Source organism: Balaenoptera ricei, chromosome 21, assembly GCF_028023285.1.
Source record: "Balaenoptera ricei isolate mBalRic1 chromosome 21, mBalRic1.hap2, whole genome shotgun sequence".
Classification (NCBI taxonomy): Eukaryota; Metazoa; Chordata; class Mammalia; order Artiodactyla; family Balaenopteridae; genus Balaenoptera; species Balaenoptera ricei.
Window position 1 is genome coordinate 33,476,500 of NC_082659.1, and position 16,421 is coordinate 33,492,920.

The 16,421-nt window shown below is 37.5% G+C and overlaps 1 protein-coding gene across 1 annotated transcript in view; it reads right to left on the bottom strand.

Annotated features, from left to right (window-relative positions):
* The window catches only part of KAT6A (lysine acetyltransferase 6A), a 107,793-nt gene that overhangs the window by 6,984 nt on the left and 84,388 nt on the right, over positions 1 to 16,421 (bottom strand). The window contains exons 10-15 of the mRNA XM_059909215.1: positions 9,580 to 9,721; positions 7,915 to 8,076; positions 6,806 to 6,899; positions 4,419 to 4,650; positions 3,472 to 3,724; positions 1,688 to 2,305 (exon numbers count right to left, since the gene is read on the bottom strand). Of these exons, the coding sequence (XP_059765198.1) occupies positions 1,688 to 2,305; positions 3,472 to 3,724; positions 4,419 to 4,650; positions 6,806 to 6,899; positions 7,915 to 8,076; positions 9,580 to 9,721 (1,501 nt within the window). The remainder of the gene's footprint in view (positions 1 to 1,687; positions 2,306 to 3,471; positions 3,725 to 4,418; positions 4,651 to 6,805; positions 6,900 to 7,914; positions 8,077 to 9,579; positions 9,722 to 16,421) is intronic.

Here is a 16,421-nt window from a genome sequence, read left to right on the forward strand (position 1 = left end):
AAGGTGGTAGAACTGGATTATAACTCGAAGTGTAAAGTAAATATCTATGAGTCCATACTGATATAAATAAATGCTTGAATCAAGAAATAGACGGGGAAAAATGGATAAATCTCCCAAGCAGAATTCCAAATAATTAACACAATATTCTGCTCTTAGGGAGTAGAGCATAACTCCCTGTATCTTAAGTGTGGGCTGTAGGCAGTAACTTCCTTCCAAAGAATATAGTATGGAAAAGAGTTTGAAAAAAGGAGTAACTTTACAGTAGAGAAACCTGACAAACCTGATACCTGGAGCCAGACGACTGGGGTGAATGTGAACGTGAACAGTGAGAAGTCACACTGACAGCAAATACCCTTGTATTTCGTAATCGGTACAGACTCACGGCAGATGCCCTTATATGACGTGATGAGAATGGCACTTTACCTCTGGGGCCTTCTTCCGCAAAACACATCACCCCATTTTACTATCATAAGGGGCATTCTACAAAATCTAGCCAGTACTCCTCAAACCTGGCAAGGCCTTCAAAAACAAGTAGTCTGAGAAACTGTCACCAACAAGGGGGCCTAAAGAGACATGACAACTAAACGTAAGGTGGTGTGCTGGGGCAGGAGAAGACATTAGGGAAAACAGAGGAAAGCTGAATGAAGTTTGGACTCTAGCTAAAAATGCATCAGTACTGGTTCACTATTTGTGACAAATGTACCATTCCAAGGTAAAAGGTTAATAATAGGGGAAACTGGGTGTGGGGAATATAGGAACTCTTTGTACTTTCTTTGCAATAAATTTGTAAATCTAAAACTGTTCTAAAATGGAAAGCTCATTCTTTAATAAACAGCCCTATCTCTTTTTTCTTTAAGGTTCTGCTAAGGAAAAGAATGATTTTATTGCTCTGGATGAAAGCTGTCACCTCACTAGCACAGAATGGCTCATCCAGAGAGCTGACACAGTTCAGTCTGGCTGGTCTGCAGCAATGTTTAAAGTTCACTCCACAGCCTGGGAGATTTCTGGTATACAGATTAACAGAATTCATTGTCATCATCATACAGCGTTTACTAACGATCTGGCTATCGTTCAACCTTCGCAAGATGATGAAATATAGTTTAGAAAATACTTTTAAAACAAAGTTAAGTCAAACCACTGGAGGGGTGGAGAGGAGAGCGAGAAGGGAGGACAGAGGACAGGGGAGACAGTACCACCTGGGGTGAGAAGAATGGCTTCACTCTGAGCATCGCAACACAGGGCACCGTTACGCCCACTTTCCATCGAACTGTGTAGTGGTTTCCTCTCCTTTTCTAATAGAAACATTTCTAATCTGTACGTTGTGTTTGTTTGTGTTTGGCCACACTACGTGGCATGCGGGATCTTAGTTCCCCAACCATGGATCAAACCCGTGCCCCCTGCGGTGGAAGTGCAGCGTCTTAACCACTGGACCACCAGGGAAGTCCCTGTATGTTTTTTTTAAATCCCTGAAAAGTCATACTTTGAAATCAAACCAGCAAGCTGAAAACAGTTTGTCAGCCCTTAAATAAGTTTATGACTTGTAAGTGAACTCCCATGAACCAAAGAAGTCATGTGCACATTTCAAATGTTCCCTGGGAACATCATATGCTACAACATACTGAGGCTTGAAGCTGAAAGGCTAACACACTATGGATTAACTCCAGGACAGCACAGAGACGGGCCCCACCTTCCGCTTCAGCGTGGGCTTGGTGAGGACTGGGGGCGAGCTGGACCGCGGGCTCTCGGGCTCCCCCTCCTCCTCACTGCTCTCGCTGCAGCCCTGCAGGAGGGTCCTGTCCCCATCGCTGTAGCGACCTTCACTGTAGCGACGGGGCAGCCTGTCGTGGCTTTCTGGCAGTCCACACTTCAGAGGCTCGGGACTTTTCTTGAGCGGTCCTCGCCAGAGCTCAAGCACCTCACTCGGTCTTCTTTTGGGACCGTCTGGCTTCCCGTCCTGGCTCGGCTGCTCTTGCGAGGCTGCCGACTGCTCCTGGCTTTCCGTGTACTGTTCTTGGCAGGTTTCTGATTTTTCCTCACGGTCTCCATACTGCTCCGGAGGAGCTGATGTCTCTTCCAAAAGCAGTTTCGAATCCTCATCAGCAAAGCGCTCCTGGGCTTTTCTGTTCTTCCTCCTCCAGCGGCCTCTCCGAGATGGCTGATTATTGGCAGGAAGACTGTCACGGGGAAGGACCTGTTTGTTCAAACGCGTAGAACTGGCTGGCGCCGTAACTTCTGGTTTCTTTTCACTTTCTACTAAAGAATAAGAATCTTGTTCTTTGTTCTCACGAGATGCAGACTTCCCCACCTGATTTTAGAAAATAAAACCATGCTGGTTAATTTTCAGTCTTATTTAGTTGTATCTCCTATTCTGACCTTTTAAATACTGAGATAAAAAAAGAAAACAGAGCTTTAAAGAGAAAGTTATTAATTATTTAATGGCTAACATAAATCTCTCTTATGTGTTAGGCACTGTTTTAAATGCTATATGGGTATAATTCACACCAATTACGTGAAATATTATTATATCCCCATTTTACAAATGAGGTAACTGAGGCACAAAAAATGTAAGTAACTTGCCCCGGGTCATGCAATGGCAAATGAAGAAGCTGGGATATAAACCCAGACAGTCTGACCCAAGAGCCAGTGCTCTTAACTGCTATACAATACCATATTCAATAAACAAAGTGAATATTATTATTCTTACAATCTAGTAAATGTTAAATGAGATAGTTTATGAAATTTCTCAGAAACAGAAATTTATAAACAGAGGAGACAGACTCTGGGGCATGGGCAAGAGAAAGAGGATGCTCAAAAAATGAAAGAAAATTTCTGTAATTATTTTGACTTATTTTATTCTGAATATTTCATTTTATTTTGAAAATTACACTATAAACGGGCATGAAACTTTATGTTTATCAAAGGAGGACATAGATTTTTAAAGGGTGAAAGCACTGCTTTAAAAAAAAGAACAGAGACAAGTACACATCACATGAAGAAAAATATTGAAAATGATGTAGTACAGTCCCTCATTAACCCTTTAATGGCTAGAGACACTGAACTATTTGGTGCTCTATTAGAAAACATGCATCTGTTTATTTCCTTAATGTTTTAAGGAAAATGTATCTTCATTTTATTTTAAACAATGGTCAGATTTAGATTCAATTCAGATTCCTCAATTTCTATACAGCTTCAAATTTAGCTGCTTATTGGCACTCTGATAAGAAATATTTACTCATAAGTAACATATTATAACAAATTTGAAGGTTTCCTAATGATACAAGGCTTAAAAATATAGAAAGAAGTAAACAAAACCCAGTCTTCCTGAAATTTCTATCACTGAAATAAACTCAGAAATTCTAATGTGAATTCATGGTGTTCGTTTAAGATACCATTATAGGTACATCACAAACACTCATGAAAACCAAACTATGCTCTTCTATCATCAACAACAGGGACCATTCGTGCCCTTACACTCGGCTCTGATTCTCTTTCCTGGCTCTGAGGCTCTTCCTGTTCTCCTTCCTCCTCCTCCTCCTCCTCCTCCTCCTCCTCCTCCTCCTCCTCCTCTTCCTCCTCCTCCTCCTCCTCCTCCGAGACGACGGAATTGGAGACTATGACAGGAGTCCAGCGCAAACACTCTGGATCTACATCCACAGGCCGCAGATTCAGCTGAAGCTTTGCCATGTGATCTTGGATAAGTTTTTCCCGGCGGATAATCACAAATCTGAAACCAGAGAAAAGTTTATAGCAATCAACGATGCACAAGGAGTACCACACAATGAATATGGAGCTACACCCTCAGAAAGCCCTGGAGATAAATGCTTCACAAAAAGCCTGCCTGGGAAGACACCACCACTGAGATGGCTCAGAATATGAACTGGACAAAGACTTCACACGCAACTAGAGCAAGGGATGAGGTTGTTTCAGCCACTTCCCATCTCACACTTCCCACCTCTGAAACTTCTGCGACTCTCCTGTCCTCTATCTTTTACTCTCCATCTTTCTAGCCCAAATGTCTCCTTTCTTTGTGACCTTTTCTCAACCACACTAGAAAAGGGTAAGCTGTCTTTCCTTTGACCTGTATTTCTTTTGTCCCATTTGTATGGAAATTAATCAAGGGTGTATTTTATTTGACACTACTTCTCCAGTTGTTACTTCTTGTATTGTGAAGGAGCTCCCAATAAATAAAATAAAAGATTCAGTAGCTTAGGTCCAAAAGTTAGAAGGAAGACCAGAAAAAAAGTTTAAAAAAAAATATGGTCAATAGTATAAAATATAGAAAGGAAAATGATGTCTCAGTATCAGCAAGTACACCATTTATATTAGTTTATGTCCTTTAACTGATAATTTGGCTGTCCAATCCAAAACCTTCTACCTAATTATCTTTCAAAGGTTATACAAAGGGATGTGATACTCACTGGTCACTCCGGAAGTCCAGCATTCGCAGGTGGTGGAGTGTGGAAGTAATGTCTTGAGGGCAGATTCCAGTCAACTTACTTAACTTCTTAATGCTGATTTGCTTGTCGTTTTGGTGATAAAGGCACTCCAATATTACACTTTTCCAATAAGCCATGTAGGAAAGACGACCTAGATCGGATAACGGTTTCTCTGGAGACCCTGCTTGGCCTTCACGCTTTGATAACAAATAACCTAAAGAAACCCCCAAATCACAAATATGTCAGAGAGCCTAAAAGAGGGCAGTTTACAAAAATAACAAGCCCCTCTTCCACAATCAATCCAAGTATCATAGGCTATCATTTCAAAGGTAAATTCCTTCAAGGAAAAGAACAAAATTACAAAATCACTTGAAAACAAATTTGCAGGAAGATTACATAATTTGTATACACCGAACATTAACTTAGTATTACTTTGTCTATAGTTAATATAAATCACACCGTTAGAATATTCGAACTGTTAAAAATCAGGACTTCACATTAATAGGCAAGAATGCTTTTTATTCAATATACAAGGAGGGGAAACCACCCTTGCATGTTTTATTTCGACCACTAGATGGCAACAGATCTACACGAATTGCACAATACAAAAGAATGCCTTTAGTTTTTACAAAACCCTATCTCTGAAGACTGCAGTTCTTCTGTGAGTGATTTAGATGACGATTTCTCACTTCAACCAAAGCTCTCCTCACAATTACCTATCACCCTAATTCCTGGTGAGCAAGAATGTCAGTGTGTGAGTGTCACTGTGTGTGGTGGTATTACTTTGTCCTCCTCTTGTCCAGTGCGTTGGGTCTCAAGAACAGGAAAAGAAAGGCATAAATTCTAAGGGAAATCAGTCTAAGAATGGTAATGTGGGAAAATACATTACATTAAAATAATGTTTTAAAATAAAAACAAATACTGTAATCATACAATTATTTGTATATCTCAAAAAAATGACTAATAAATGCATAGTAAAATATTTTCCCCTAACTTTGCTACTTAATGGCATACATGTCCAATCATGACTCCTATTTCAAAACAACATACTGATATTAAAGGAAATAATCTGAGTTTTACCCTCTACTATTAGTCGGAAAAAAAAAAACCCACCAAGACAATGTAAAAAATAACCAATGGCACATATTTCCAATAAAATACAGTCAGGAGTACAGTCTAAGGCCAAGTAGAATAAGCTTCATTGGTCTGCATGAGAATTAATACTAGTGATATAATCATCTGATATTTAGAAGAACCGCCTGTATCAAAATCCTTAGTTTAACCATTACTTCTGAATGTATTCCTTTAAATATTATTTTTAGCAATTATCTGAGGGAAAATATGCCCTCAAATACCACTATTTTATAATCAATATAAAATTTACCTCAAACATACATTTACTTTCTAAGCAAGATTATCAATGTATAAAACAAAATGCATGCAGGGCTTCCCTGGTGGCACAGTGGTTAAGAATCCGCCTGCCAATGCAGGGGACACAGGTTCGAGCCCTGGTCCAGGAAGATCCCACATGCCACGGAGCAACTAAGCCCGTGCGCCACAACTACTGAGCCTGTGCTCTAGAGCCCGTGAGCCACAACTACGGAGCCCGCCTGCCACAACTAGTGAAGCCCACGCGCCTAGAGCCCATGCTCCGCAACAAGAGAGGCCACCGCAATGAGAAGCCCGCGCACCGCAACAAAGAGTAGCCCCCGCTCACTGCAACTAGGAGAAAGCCTGCACGCAGCAACAAAGACCCAACACAGCCAAAAATAAATAAATTTATCAAAAAACAACAACAAATTACAAGTTCCACAATAACCTTTTTTTAGAACTGTTAGCTTTCAATTTTAACTCAAATTAAATTTTTTACTGTATCATTCACTTCTAAAATTTTTAAAGGTGCATAGCATATTTTTAACCACTAGGTAGAGCCTGTAACTAAAAAAACGATGCACACACACATTTTCTCAGATAACTAGGTAATAAAAATAGGGCAGGTGCTGCACTTCTTTATTAGTACTAATTTAAGTAGTTCTACAGTGTTTCTAATATTGTCGTGAGATAGAATTAACTGCATAAAATAGAACTAAGTTCTGTTGTAAATTAATAGTTGCAAATTAAAACTATTTGCTATAGATCACACAGAAGCTCATATCCAATATTAGCTATTTCTGAAATATTCACATGCAACCAAAAGAAAAACATGTTCATGGCCCTAGGCTTTAATGTTCCACTCAGCAGTATGACAAAAGATATAAGCAACCAATAAGTCATCTGCAAATCTTTAAAAATACACACACACACACACACACACACACAGAGAGTCCACAGGAAGAGACAATGAGCAATTATGTTACTATAATCCTTACTGAAATCGATGAGAAACCTGCCATAGCCCTTGCGTTGGTACTGGGGAAGAATCATTATACAGGAAACGTTGTACTTCTGTTGGCAGTGCTTTTCCTGGTGGAGAAAACAAAAGCCAAGTTTTTGGCTGGTAAGACTAAACACTGATGCTAATTTTTAAGAAACAAAGACTAATAGTCAAAACCACAGCCCTGGTTCTTTGGGAATAGCAATGCACATCAAGAAAAAAACACCCCTCTGGGAGGAGAGAGGACAAGGTTAAGTCACTGCCATTACCCACAAAGCAACCATACCAGAAGAATAAAAATATAAAATGAAATGACGCCACCCAACACCGTCCGCAACTCAAAAACAGTATGTCAATGCCTGAGATGAGCAGAGGAATCCGAGTCCCAACAGATCTGCAAAGCTACAAATGGTGTGTCAGTGTGGCACCCCAGACGTGGGACGATTCATCACCAAAGTTTCTTTTATTTCCCTTTTTGGTGCTACATAGGGTGGGTATAAATACACTTTTATAAATCAAGCAATATATTTTAAATTATATTTAACTATTGAAACAGCCTAATAACAGAACTAGGACTTTTCACTTAACTATCTTTATACACTTAGATTTTACCATGGGCTTGCTTAAATGAAAGTATATCTTTTACATTATTTGACTACAAAAGAAACTTTTTTTTCTCCCCAAGAGAATGAAAAATTGAAGGAGAGAAAATACCCTTTAATAAAAATGGCTTCCTAGAAATTCTTACTTCTATGCCTAAAGTGCAAATTAGGAAGAGATTTAAAATGAGAAAGAACTCAAGAGAGGTAATGACTCTGTTTATTTCACGAGTTCTGTCTATCATCACCATGGGAGTATAAGTCATAGTAAAGCTTTCCCTCTGGGTAAGCAGCAGTTTATGTTCCCAGCAGAGTACAGTCTGTTGAACATTACTAGGCACCTGCTGGTACCAGGTAAGTTTCTCAATGTTCCTTGTTTCCCTTTCCAGAAAGCTAGATGGCACCCAGAGGTGCTGCATCCTGTAGTGTCTCCTAGTGAGAAGCAGCAAAGATTGTTTCAGATTTCCATACAAATTCAAAAAAAATTTTAAGCTGATATACTTACTTTAGAAAAATAGCCAACAAGGTGGCAGCCCTTGACATCATTCTGGGTTAGTACATAGAAAAGAAATGGCTCCACGTCATAATAGAGTGTTTTGTGGTCAAGAAACAATTTTGCCAAGAGACACAGGTTCTGACAATAAATGGTACTCACATTCCCATCAACCTAGAGGAAAACAATAGACAAAATGGTCAACAGGGTGTCTCTTTAGTTCTAGAATAACACACATCAGAAACAAGCACCTGTGAGTACCCACAGTCCAGCCTAAGAGGAGCTGGCAGCTATCAGAACAAAATGGACCTGGAAGCTGTCCCTTGAAACGGCAGAGTACAGTGCCTGCTATTTTAAGACAACTAAATACATAAAACACTGCACTTCCACAAAGCATGAAAAGTCTAGACAAGGAGGTGATGGCCAGTTTTAAAAATAGCACTTTTTGCTTTTATAACAAGATTGACTACAGGAATCCTTCAGATGGCAAGCTGATCTGATGTATTTTTTAAAGTATTTAATTCAACAAAAGATCTAAATGCAACCTCTTCTAAAATACATACAAGTAAAACAAGGTAAAATTATAGTTTAATCTGTGCCAGCAGCTAGAAGCAATGTAATCTGACTGCCATGATGAGATTTCCCCCAAATAAAGCTACTCAAGGGATTATCATCTATTGTCAGAAGCACCAAGCAGGTTCCCTAGGCAGCAACCTGGCAAGTGAGGTATTTCTTGGGCGCTGGTTGGCCAAGACCAGGAGGACTGGGCTGTATGCTCCCAATACCCCTGTAACTCTTGGCACTGCTGGAGCCACAGCTCTTTCATGACAATGCCAACGATTGCCTACATCAGACCCAAAGACACTGACATTTCAAGACTACAATTTCTTTAGCAATTTAAGTAATTTATTGTACACCACATCCTTTCCCTCCCCACGAGGTCAAGAGCTCCTCTATTCCTCACCTAAAATAAAGGCTTTGGGAAGATGAAGAAAGTGAGGGATGGAATAGTTCCTGGCAATCTGAAATTCTATCATCATAGTAATTAACAGAACTGAGCACATGGAAGGTACCCAATTAATACTTGGCAATTAAACCACAGAACTGAGATCAAGAAATTAAAAACCACTACTAACAACACAGAATCACAGATGTAGCATAAGTCATACAACCACGATGCAGTCAGGAAATATATTAAGATTTATTCAATATACAGCTATTACACATACCTCTACACAATATTCCTTTAAATAGAGCAGTAGAAATCTTTTTATTTAAGTGCCATATTTCATAGATTCTAAGACACAATCTTATCACATCTAAACATAAGTAAAAATCTGTTGGCATTTAATAATCAAATGGAGTCTTATATATCATAATTAGCAGTACCTTTACCTTCTCAGTGGTACATAAAATAAGATATATTACAACTGATGTCTTTGATTCAATGAAATACAGAATAGTTTATTCAGAGATCACGCTTGTGAACTTCGTACCACTTAGATTGGCCTAATTCTGCTTCTCCCTCATACAGCTGAATTACTGACTCAGTAGTGAATGAACAACAGTAAAATAACATTTCCAAAAAAAAAATCAAGTTGTGCAATTAGATAAAGTACAGGTGGCACTGTATTTGAAATGGGTAGGAAGACAACTACTAAACATCTTCTACTTTACCTCAAAGACAGAAATGTTATTCTTTCTATAAATCTCATTAGCAGGAGGATGGAACCAACCACATTTCTTCATGTGCTGCTGTAGAATAGTTCTACTTTTCATATATTTTAGACAGAATTCACAGAGATACAACTTAGGCAGCCTGTAAAAAATAATTACACAAATAAGAGGGCTTTATATTTTATAAGACTTTAAACTTTCATCACTATTCTTTTTTGATTCTCATTACTACCCAGGTAAAAAGGTAAAGAATGTATCGTTATCCCCATTAATCAAATGAAAAAAAGGAAAAACAAAAACTAAAGATAAAACTAAGTTGAATAACAGGATCCAACTAATTAACGGCAAGAAGGCAGGGGTGAGAATCAATTCACCCAATTCAGTGCTCTTCCTATTAGACTAATACTTTGCAGTCTTTTTAAGTTACCCACGGGACAGACATGAAAATCTCACCTTCTCTACTCCTTGATAATCTCCAGTAAATAAAAAGTAAAGTCTACCTTGAGAACACACCAATAAGTGAAGAAGATTTTGTTACGCTCTATATTCTTTCTTCCTTTATTTGATAATTCACTCATTAATTTCAGAAAATGAACATTTATTGAATACTGACTATCAGGCCCCTGTGCTAGGTATACTAGGTACAGAGTGCTGAGTAAGATGGACATATAGTAGGTATTATAAAAGCAGATTTTGTATATCTTTTTAAGTATAAAATTATAATATGTTTTTTTCAAGTTAGGACATACTACACTACCTCCTTCTTTCCACCAGTGAAATTCTGGCTTTCTCTCTAGTTAAATATCACATTAAATCCTGCAACTCAAAAGTCTATTTTTCAAGGTGAAATAAAATTTCAATTTATTCATTCACATATTCTCCGTTATAGTCATATCATTTATATTTATTCAACAGTCTTGCTATTAGCCTTATTGCTAATAGCAAGACTATTAGCTATTAGCCGTATTGCTAATAGCAAGACTATTAGCTATTAGTCTTGCTATTGCTATTAGCAAGACTGTTAGCTATTATTATTGCTATATTAGCCGTAGTTTAACAGGATTTCTTCCTTATAATGTCCCTTTTATGAGGAGCTAGGCAACAAAGTGATGAGATCAGTTCATAAAGTAACAGAAGGAACATAACCTAAAACTAAACACCAGTGGCTTTTATATGTATTTTAGTCTGAACTGAGAAGACCCCCCCCACGGCTCTCTCTTATAAAATATACACCCCATGCATCCTCAGCACAGAGGCCTCCGTGCATCCTGAACTGTGTCCACAACCGGTAAGCACGCCTTGGTAAGCTAAGATCTGACCCTACAATGAAAACTGCATATGTGAATATACTGGATGATATGATGACAAAGAATATAATCCAAATAAAATACTGTATCTTCCCTCATATAAATAAGTACTGAGGCTGAAGGAAATTAAAAAAAAAAACAAAAACCTCATTAATTTAGTTGCCATCAATTTAGATAGCTATGCTTTAAAAAGATTAATCTGGAATTAAAGAAAAAGTAGATTAATGTACAAAAATGTTTGCTTTGTTCACGTGTGAAGACCATAACTATTTTTTCAAGTTCTACTTTAGAAGCAGCTTTTGAAGCATATTTATCTGAAAACATCTAACATTCAACTAAAGCCTTTCCCAGGTGTATTATGGAACACTAGTTCTGTATACACTTAAGTGTTTCATGCTCAAGTAAAGTGGGAAAAGGCATGTGATTAATTTTTTCTTCTCCCTTGGGGATTCACAATGTGTATTAATTCCTTCTCTACAATCCCACATCTTAGCTTTAAAACTGCCATTCAGCACACTAAAAGCTTCCATGGAACTGCTGTGGTATAGAGTATTTCTAAATGTCTACAATATGTAACACAAAAATAATATCTAATGTTAGTCAAACTCAAACAACCCAAAATTATATCATTAGTACCAAAAAAAGCCATTCCAAAATAAAGTACTGAGTGAAACAAATAATGACTGACATTATAAATAAAAGAAGCAGGAGCCAAGAGCACAGAAAAGAAAGGCTTCCTAGGCCACTCTGCTTATTTCCTTTGCATGTTGCCTCAAACTACTCAAGAGAAGGAACGACAGCAGGATAAATAGCTTTTTCCTTCTTTACCACCAGAACTAAAAAAACCTCAAAATGAAATGGCCCCAGTTGTATACTTCATCATGTTATGTGGGCACTAAATGTACTGAGTCTCAAAGATGACCCACAACTGCCAGCCTTGTCTTCCTGAATATCTTGGATTTTGAACAATTTCTTCTTCAAAGGAAGGTGGAGGAATGAGGTTCTCCCTATAAATGTACTTAATGGCATCCTCCTCCCTGCAACTACTCTACTACTTACCTATTCTTTACCTGTTCTAAATTCTCAATGAGTTATATCTAGAAAAGACAAAAACTCTCTGAAAAGATACATGAACCTCAATGTTCATAGCAGCACTATTTACAATAGCCCAAACATGGAAGCAACCCAAGTGCACATCAACAGAAGATGTGGTACATATACATACACACCCATATACATACAATGGAATATTACTCAGCCATGAAGAACGAACTATTGTCATCTGCAGCAACATGCATGGACCTAGAGAATATCATACTAAGTGAAGTCAGACAGGGAAAGACAAATATTTTATGGTATCATTTATATGTGGAGTCTAAAAACAAATACAAATGAATCTACATACAAAACAGAAACAGATTCACAAACACAGAAAACAAACTTATGGTTACCAAAGGGGAAAGGGAGGGCGGAAGGGATAAATTAGGAGTATGGGATTAACAGATATAAACTATATATAAAATAGATAAGCAACAAGAATCTACTGTGTAGCACAGGGAACTATATTCATTATCTTGTAATAACCTACTGATATAATGGAAAATAATCTAATATATATCAAATTATTTATAATATATATAAATATATATAACAGAATCACTTTGCTGTACACCTGAAACTAATACAATATTGTAAATCAACTATACTTTAAAAAATAAATTCTCAATGACCAATTTTAACTTGTTGCAACATGAAGATATAGAAGAATCCTTGAGTATAGGTTCAGTGTGACAGCTAAATAATACAAATAAATATTTCCTACAAATGTGAATCTGAAAAACCTAAACAAAATTCTGAGCTTTTTGAAATAAGAAAGAAAGTAAGGGACAGAGAGATGGAGGGAGGGAAGAGAAGAGAGGGGGAGGGGGAAGGGAAGGGGGGGAGAGGAGGGAGGGGGAGGGAAGAGAGAAAGAACCAGTGACTTTTCCAGGTAACAATAATGACAAATGCCAACTTCAAGGTGTTTACTTGGAATAGCAAGATGTACGGCATTTTATTGATTATTTTTTTAAAAACTTCACTGGGCCTTATTATGTGAAAACTAATAAAATAGAAGCAAGCATAATATGATCTAGTTTATTCTAGATCACTTCCTGCTGAAAACATTTTTAAAGCCTCCTACTTATTTTTCTTTCTTTTTTTTTATTGAGGTATGGCTGATGTACAATAAGTCCCAGGTGTACAACATAGTTATTCACAATTTTTAAAAGTTATACTCCATTTATAGTTATTATTAAAATATTGGCTATGTTCCCTGTGCTGTACAATATGTCATTTTAGCTTATTTATTTTATACATAGTAGTTTGCACCTCTTCATCTGCACCACTGTCTTGCCCCTCCCCCTTCCCTCTCCCCACTGGTAACCACTAGCTTGTTCCCTGTGTCTGTGTGTCTATTTCTTTTTTGTTACATCCACTAGTTTATTTTTTAGATCCCACATATAAGTGATATCATATAGTATTTTTTTTGTCTGACTTATTTACTAAGCATAATACCCTCCAAGTCCATCCATGTTGCTACAAATGGCATTATTTCATTCTTTTTTATGGCTGAGTGGTATTCCTTTGTCATATGTACATATATACACACACACACACACACACATACATAAAGAATATGTTATATATACATAACATCTTCTTTATCCATTCATTTGTTGATGGACACTTAGGTTGCTTCTGTGTCTTCACTATTGTAAACAATGTTGCTATGAACATTGAGGTGCATATATCTTTTCGCTTTAATGTTTTTGTTTTCTTTGGATATATACCCAGAAGGGGAATTGTTGGATCATATGGTAGTTCTATTTTTAGTTTTCTGAGGAACCTCCATACTGTTCTGCACAGTAACTGCATAAATTTAAATTCCCACCAACAGTGTACAATGGTTCTCTATTCTCCACATCCTTGCCAACATTTGTTATTTGTAGATTTTTTGATGACAGCCATTCTGACAGGCATGAGGTAATATCTCATTGTGGTTTTAATTTGCATTTCTCTAATGATTAACAATGTTGAGCATCTTTTCACATGCCTGTTGGCCATCTGCATGTCTTCTTTGGAAAAAGATCTATTCAGGTCTTCTGCCCATTTTTTAATCAGCTTGGTTTTGAGGGTTTTTTGTTTGTTTGTTTGATGTTGAGTTGTATGAGCTGTTTATATATTTTGGATATTAACCTCTTATTGGTCATATCATTTGCAAGTATTTTCTCCCATTCAGTAGGTTGTCTTTTCATTTCGTCAGTGGTTTCCTTTGCTGGGCAAAAGCTTTTAAGTTTAATTAGGTTCCATTTGTTTTTTTGTTTTTTTTTTTTAATTTTTTTAAATTTTATTTATTTATTTATTTATTTATGGCTGCGCTGGGTCTTCGTTTCTGTGCGAGGGCTTTCTCCAGTTGCGGCGAGCGGGGGCCACTCTTCATCGCGGTGCGCGGGCCTCTCACTGTCGCGGCCTCTCCCGTTGCGGAGCACAGGCTCCGGACTCGCAGGCTCAGCAGCTGTGGCTCACGGGCCTAGTCGCTCCGTGGCATGTGGGATCTTCCCAGACCAGGGCTCGAACCCGTGTCCCCTGCATCGGCAGGCAGATTCTCAACCACTGCGCCACCAGGGAAGCCCCCATTTGTTTATTTTTGCTTTTGCTTCCTTTGCTTTAGGAGACAGATCCTCAAAAAAACTGCTGTGATTTATGTCAAAGAGTGTTCCACCTATATTTTCTTCTAGAAGTTGTATGGTTTCAGGTCTTATCTTTAGGTCTTTAAACCATTTTGAGTTTATTTTTATGCATGGTTTAAGAAAATTGTCTAGTTTCATTCTGTTGCATGTAGCTGTCCAGTCATCCCACCATCATTTACTGAAGAGACTGTCTTTTCCCCATTGTACATTCTTGCTTTCTTTGTCATAGATTAATTGACCATAAGTGCGTGGGTTTATTTCTGGGCTTTCTATCCTGTTCCATTGATCTGTGTGTCTGTTTTTGTGCCAGTACCATACTGTTTTCATTACTGTAGACTTGTAGTATAGTCTGAAGTCAGGGAGCATGATGCCTCCAGCTCTGTTTTACTTTCTCAAGATTGTTTTAGCTATTCAGGATCTTTTGTGTTTCTACACAAATTTTAAAATTTTTGTTCTAGTTCTATGAAAAATGCCATTAGTAATTTGATAGGGACTGCACTGAATCGGTAGATTGCCTTGCGTAATATGGTCATTTTTAACAATAATAATTCTTCTAATCCATGAACACAGTATATCTTTCCATTTGTTTGTGTCATCTTCAATTTCTTTCATCAATGTCTTAATAGTTTTCTGAGTACATGTCTTTTACCTCCTTAGGTAGGTTTATTCCTAGGTATTTTATTCTTTTTGATGCAACTGTAAATGGGATTGTTTCCTTAATTTCTCTTTCTGATAGTTCACTGTTAGTGTACAGAAATGCAACAGATTTCTGTATATTAATTTTGTATCCTGAAACTTTACCAAATTCATTGATGAGCTCTAGAAGTTTTTTGCGCATCTTTAGGATTTTCTATGAATAGTAGCATGTTATCTACAAACAGTGACAGTTTTAATTCTTCCCTTCCAATCGGGATTCCTTTTATTTCTTTTTCTTGTCTGACTGCTGTAGCTTGGACTTCCAACACTGTGTTGAATAAAAGTGGTGAGTGGGCACCCTTGTCTTGTTCCTGATCTGAGAGGAAATGCTTTTGGCTTTCCATAAATGAGTATGAAATTAGCTGTGGGCTTATCATATATGGCCTTTATTATGCTGAGGTATGTTCCCTCTATGCCCACTTTCTGGAGAGTTTTTATCATAAATGGATGTTGAATTTTGTCAAAAGCTTTTTCTGCATCTACTGAGATGATTATATCATTTTTCTCCTTCAATTTGCTAATGTGGTGTATATCACACCGACTGATTTGCAGATACTGAAAAACCTCTGAATCCCTGGGATATATCTCACTTGATTATTGCTTACGATCATTGTTTATGATCATTTTAATGTATTGTTGTATTTGGTTTGCTAGTATTTTGTTGAGGATTTTTGTATCTATGTTCATCAGTGATACTGGCCTGTAATTTTCTTTCCTTGTGGTATTTTTATCTGGTTTTGGTATCAGGGTGATGCTGGCCTCATAGAATGAGTTCAGAAGCATTCTTTCCTCTGCAGTTTTTTGGAATAGTTTGAGAAGGACAGGTGTTAACTCTTCACTAAACGTTTGGTAGAATTCATCTATAAAGCCATCTGGTCTTGGGGTTTTGTTTATTGGAAGTTGTTTTATTACTGATTCAATTTCATTACTGAGAATTGGTCTGTTCATATCTTCTATTTCTTCCTGCTTCAGCCTTGGGAGATTGTAAATTTCTAGGAATTTTTCCATTTTTTCTAGGTTGTCCATTTGATTGGCATACAGTTGTTTGTCATAGTCTCTTATGCTCCTTTGTATTTTAAAAGCCTCTTACTTTATTAAAACCAAGTCT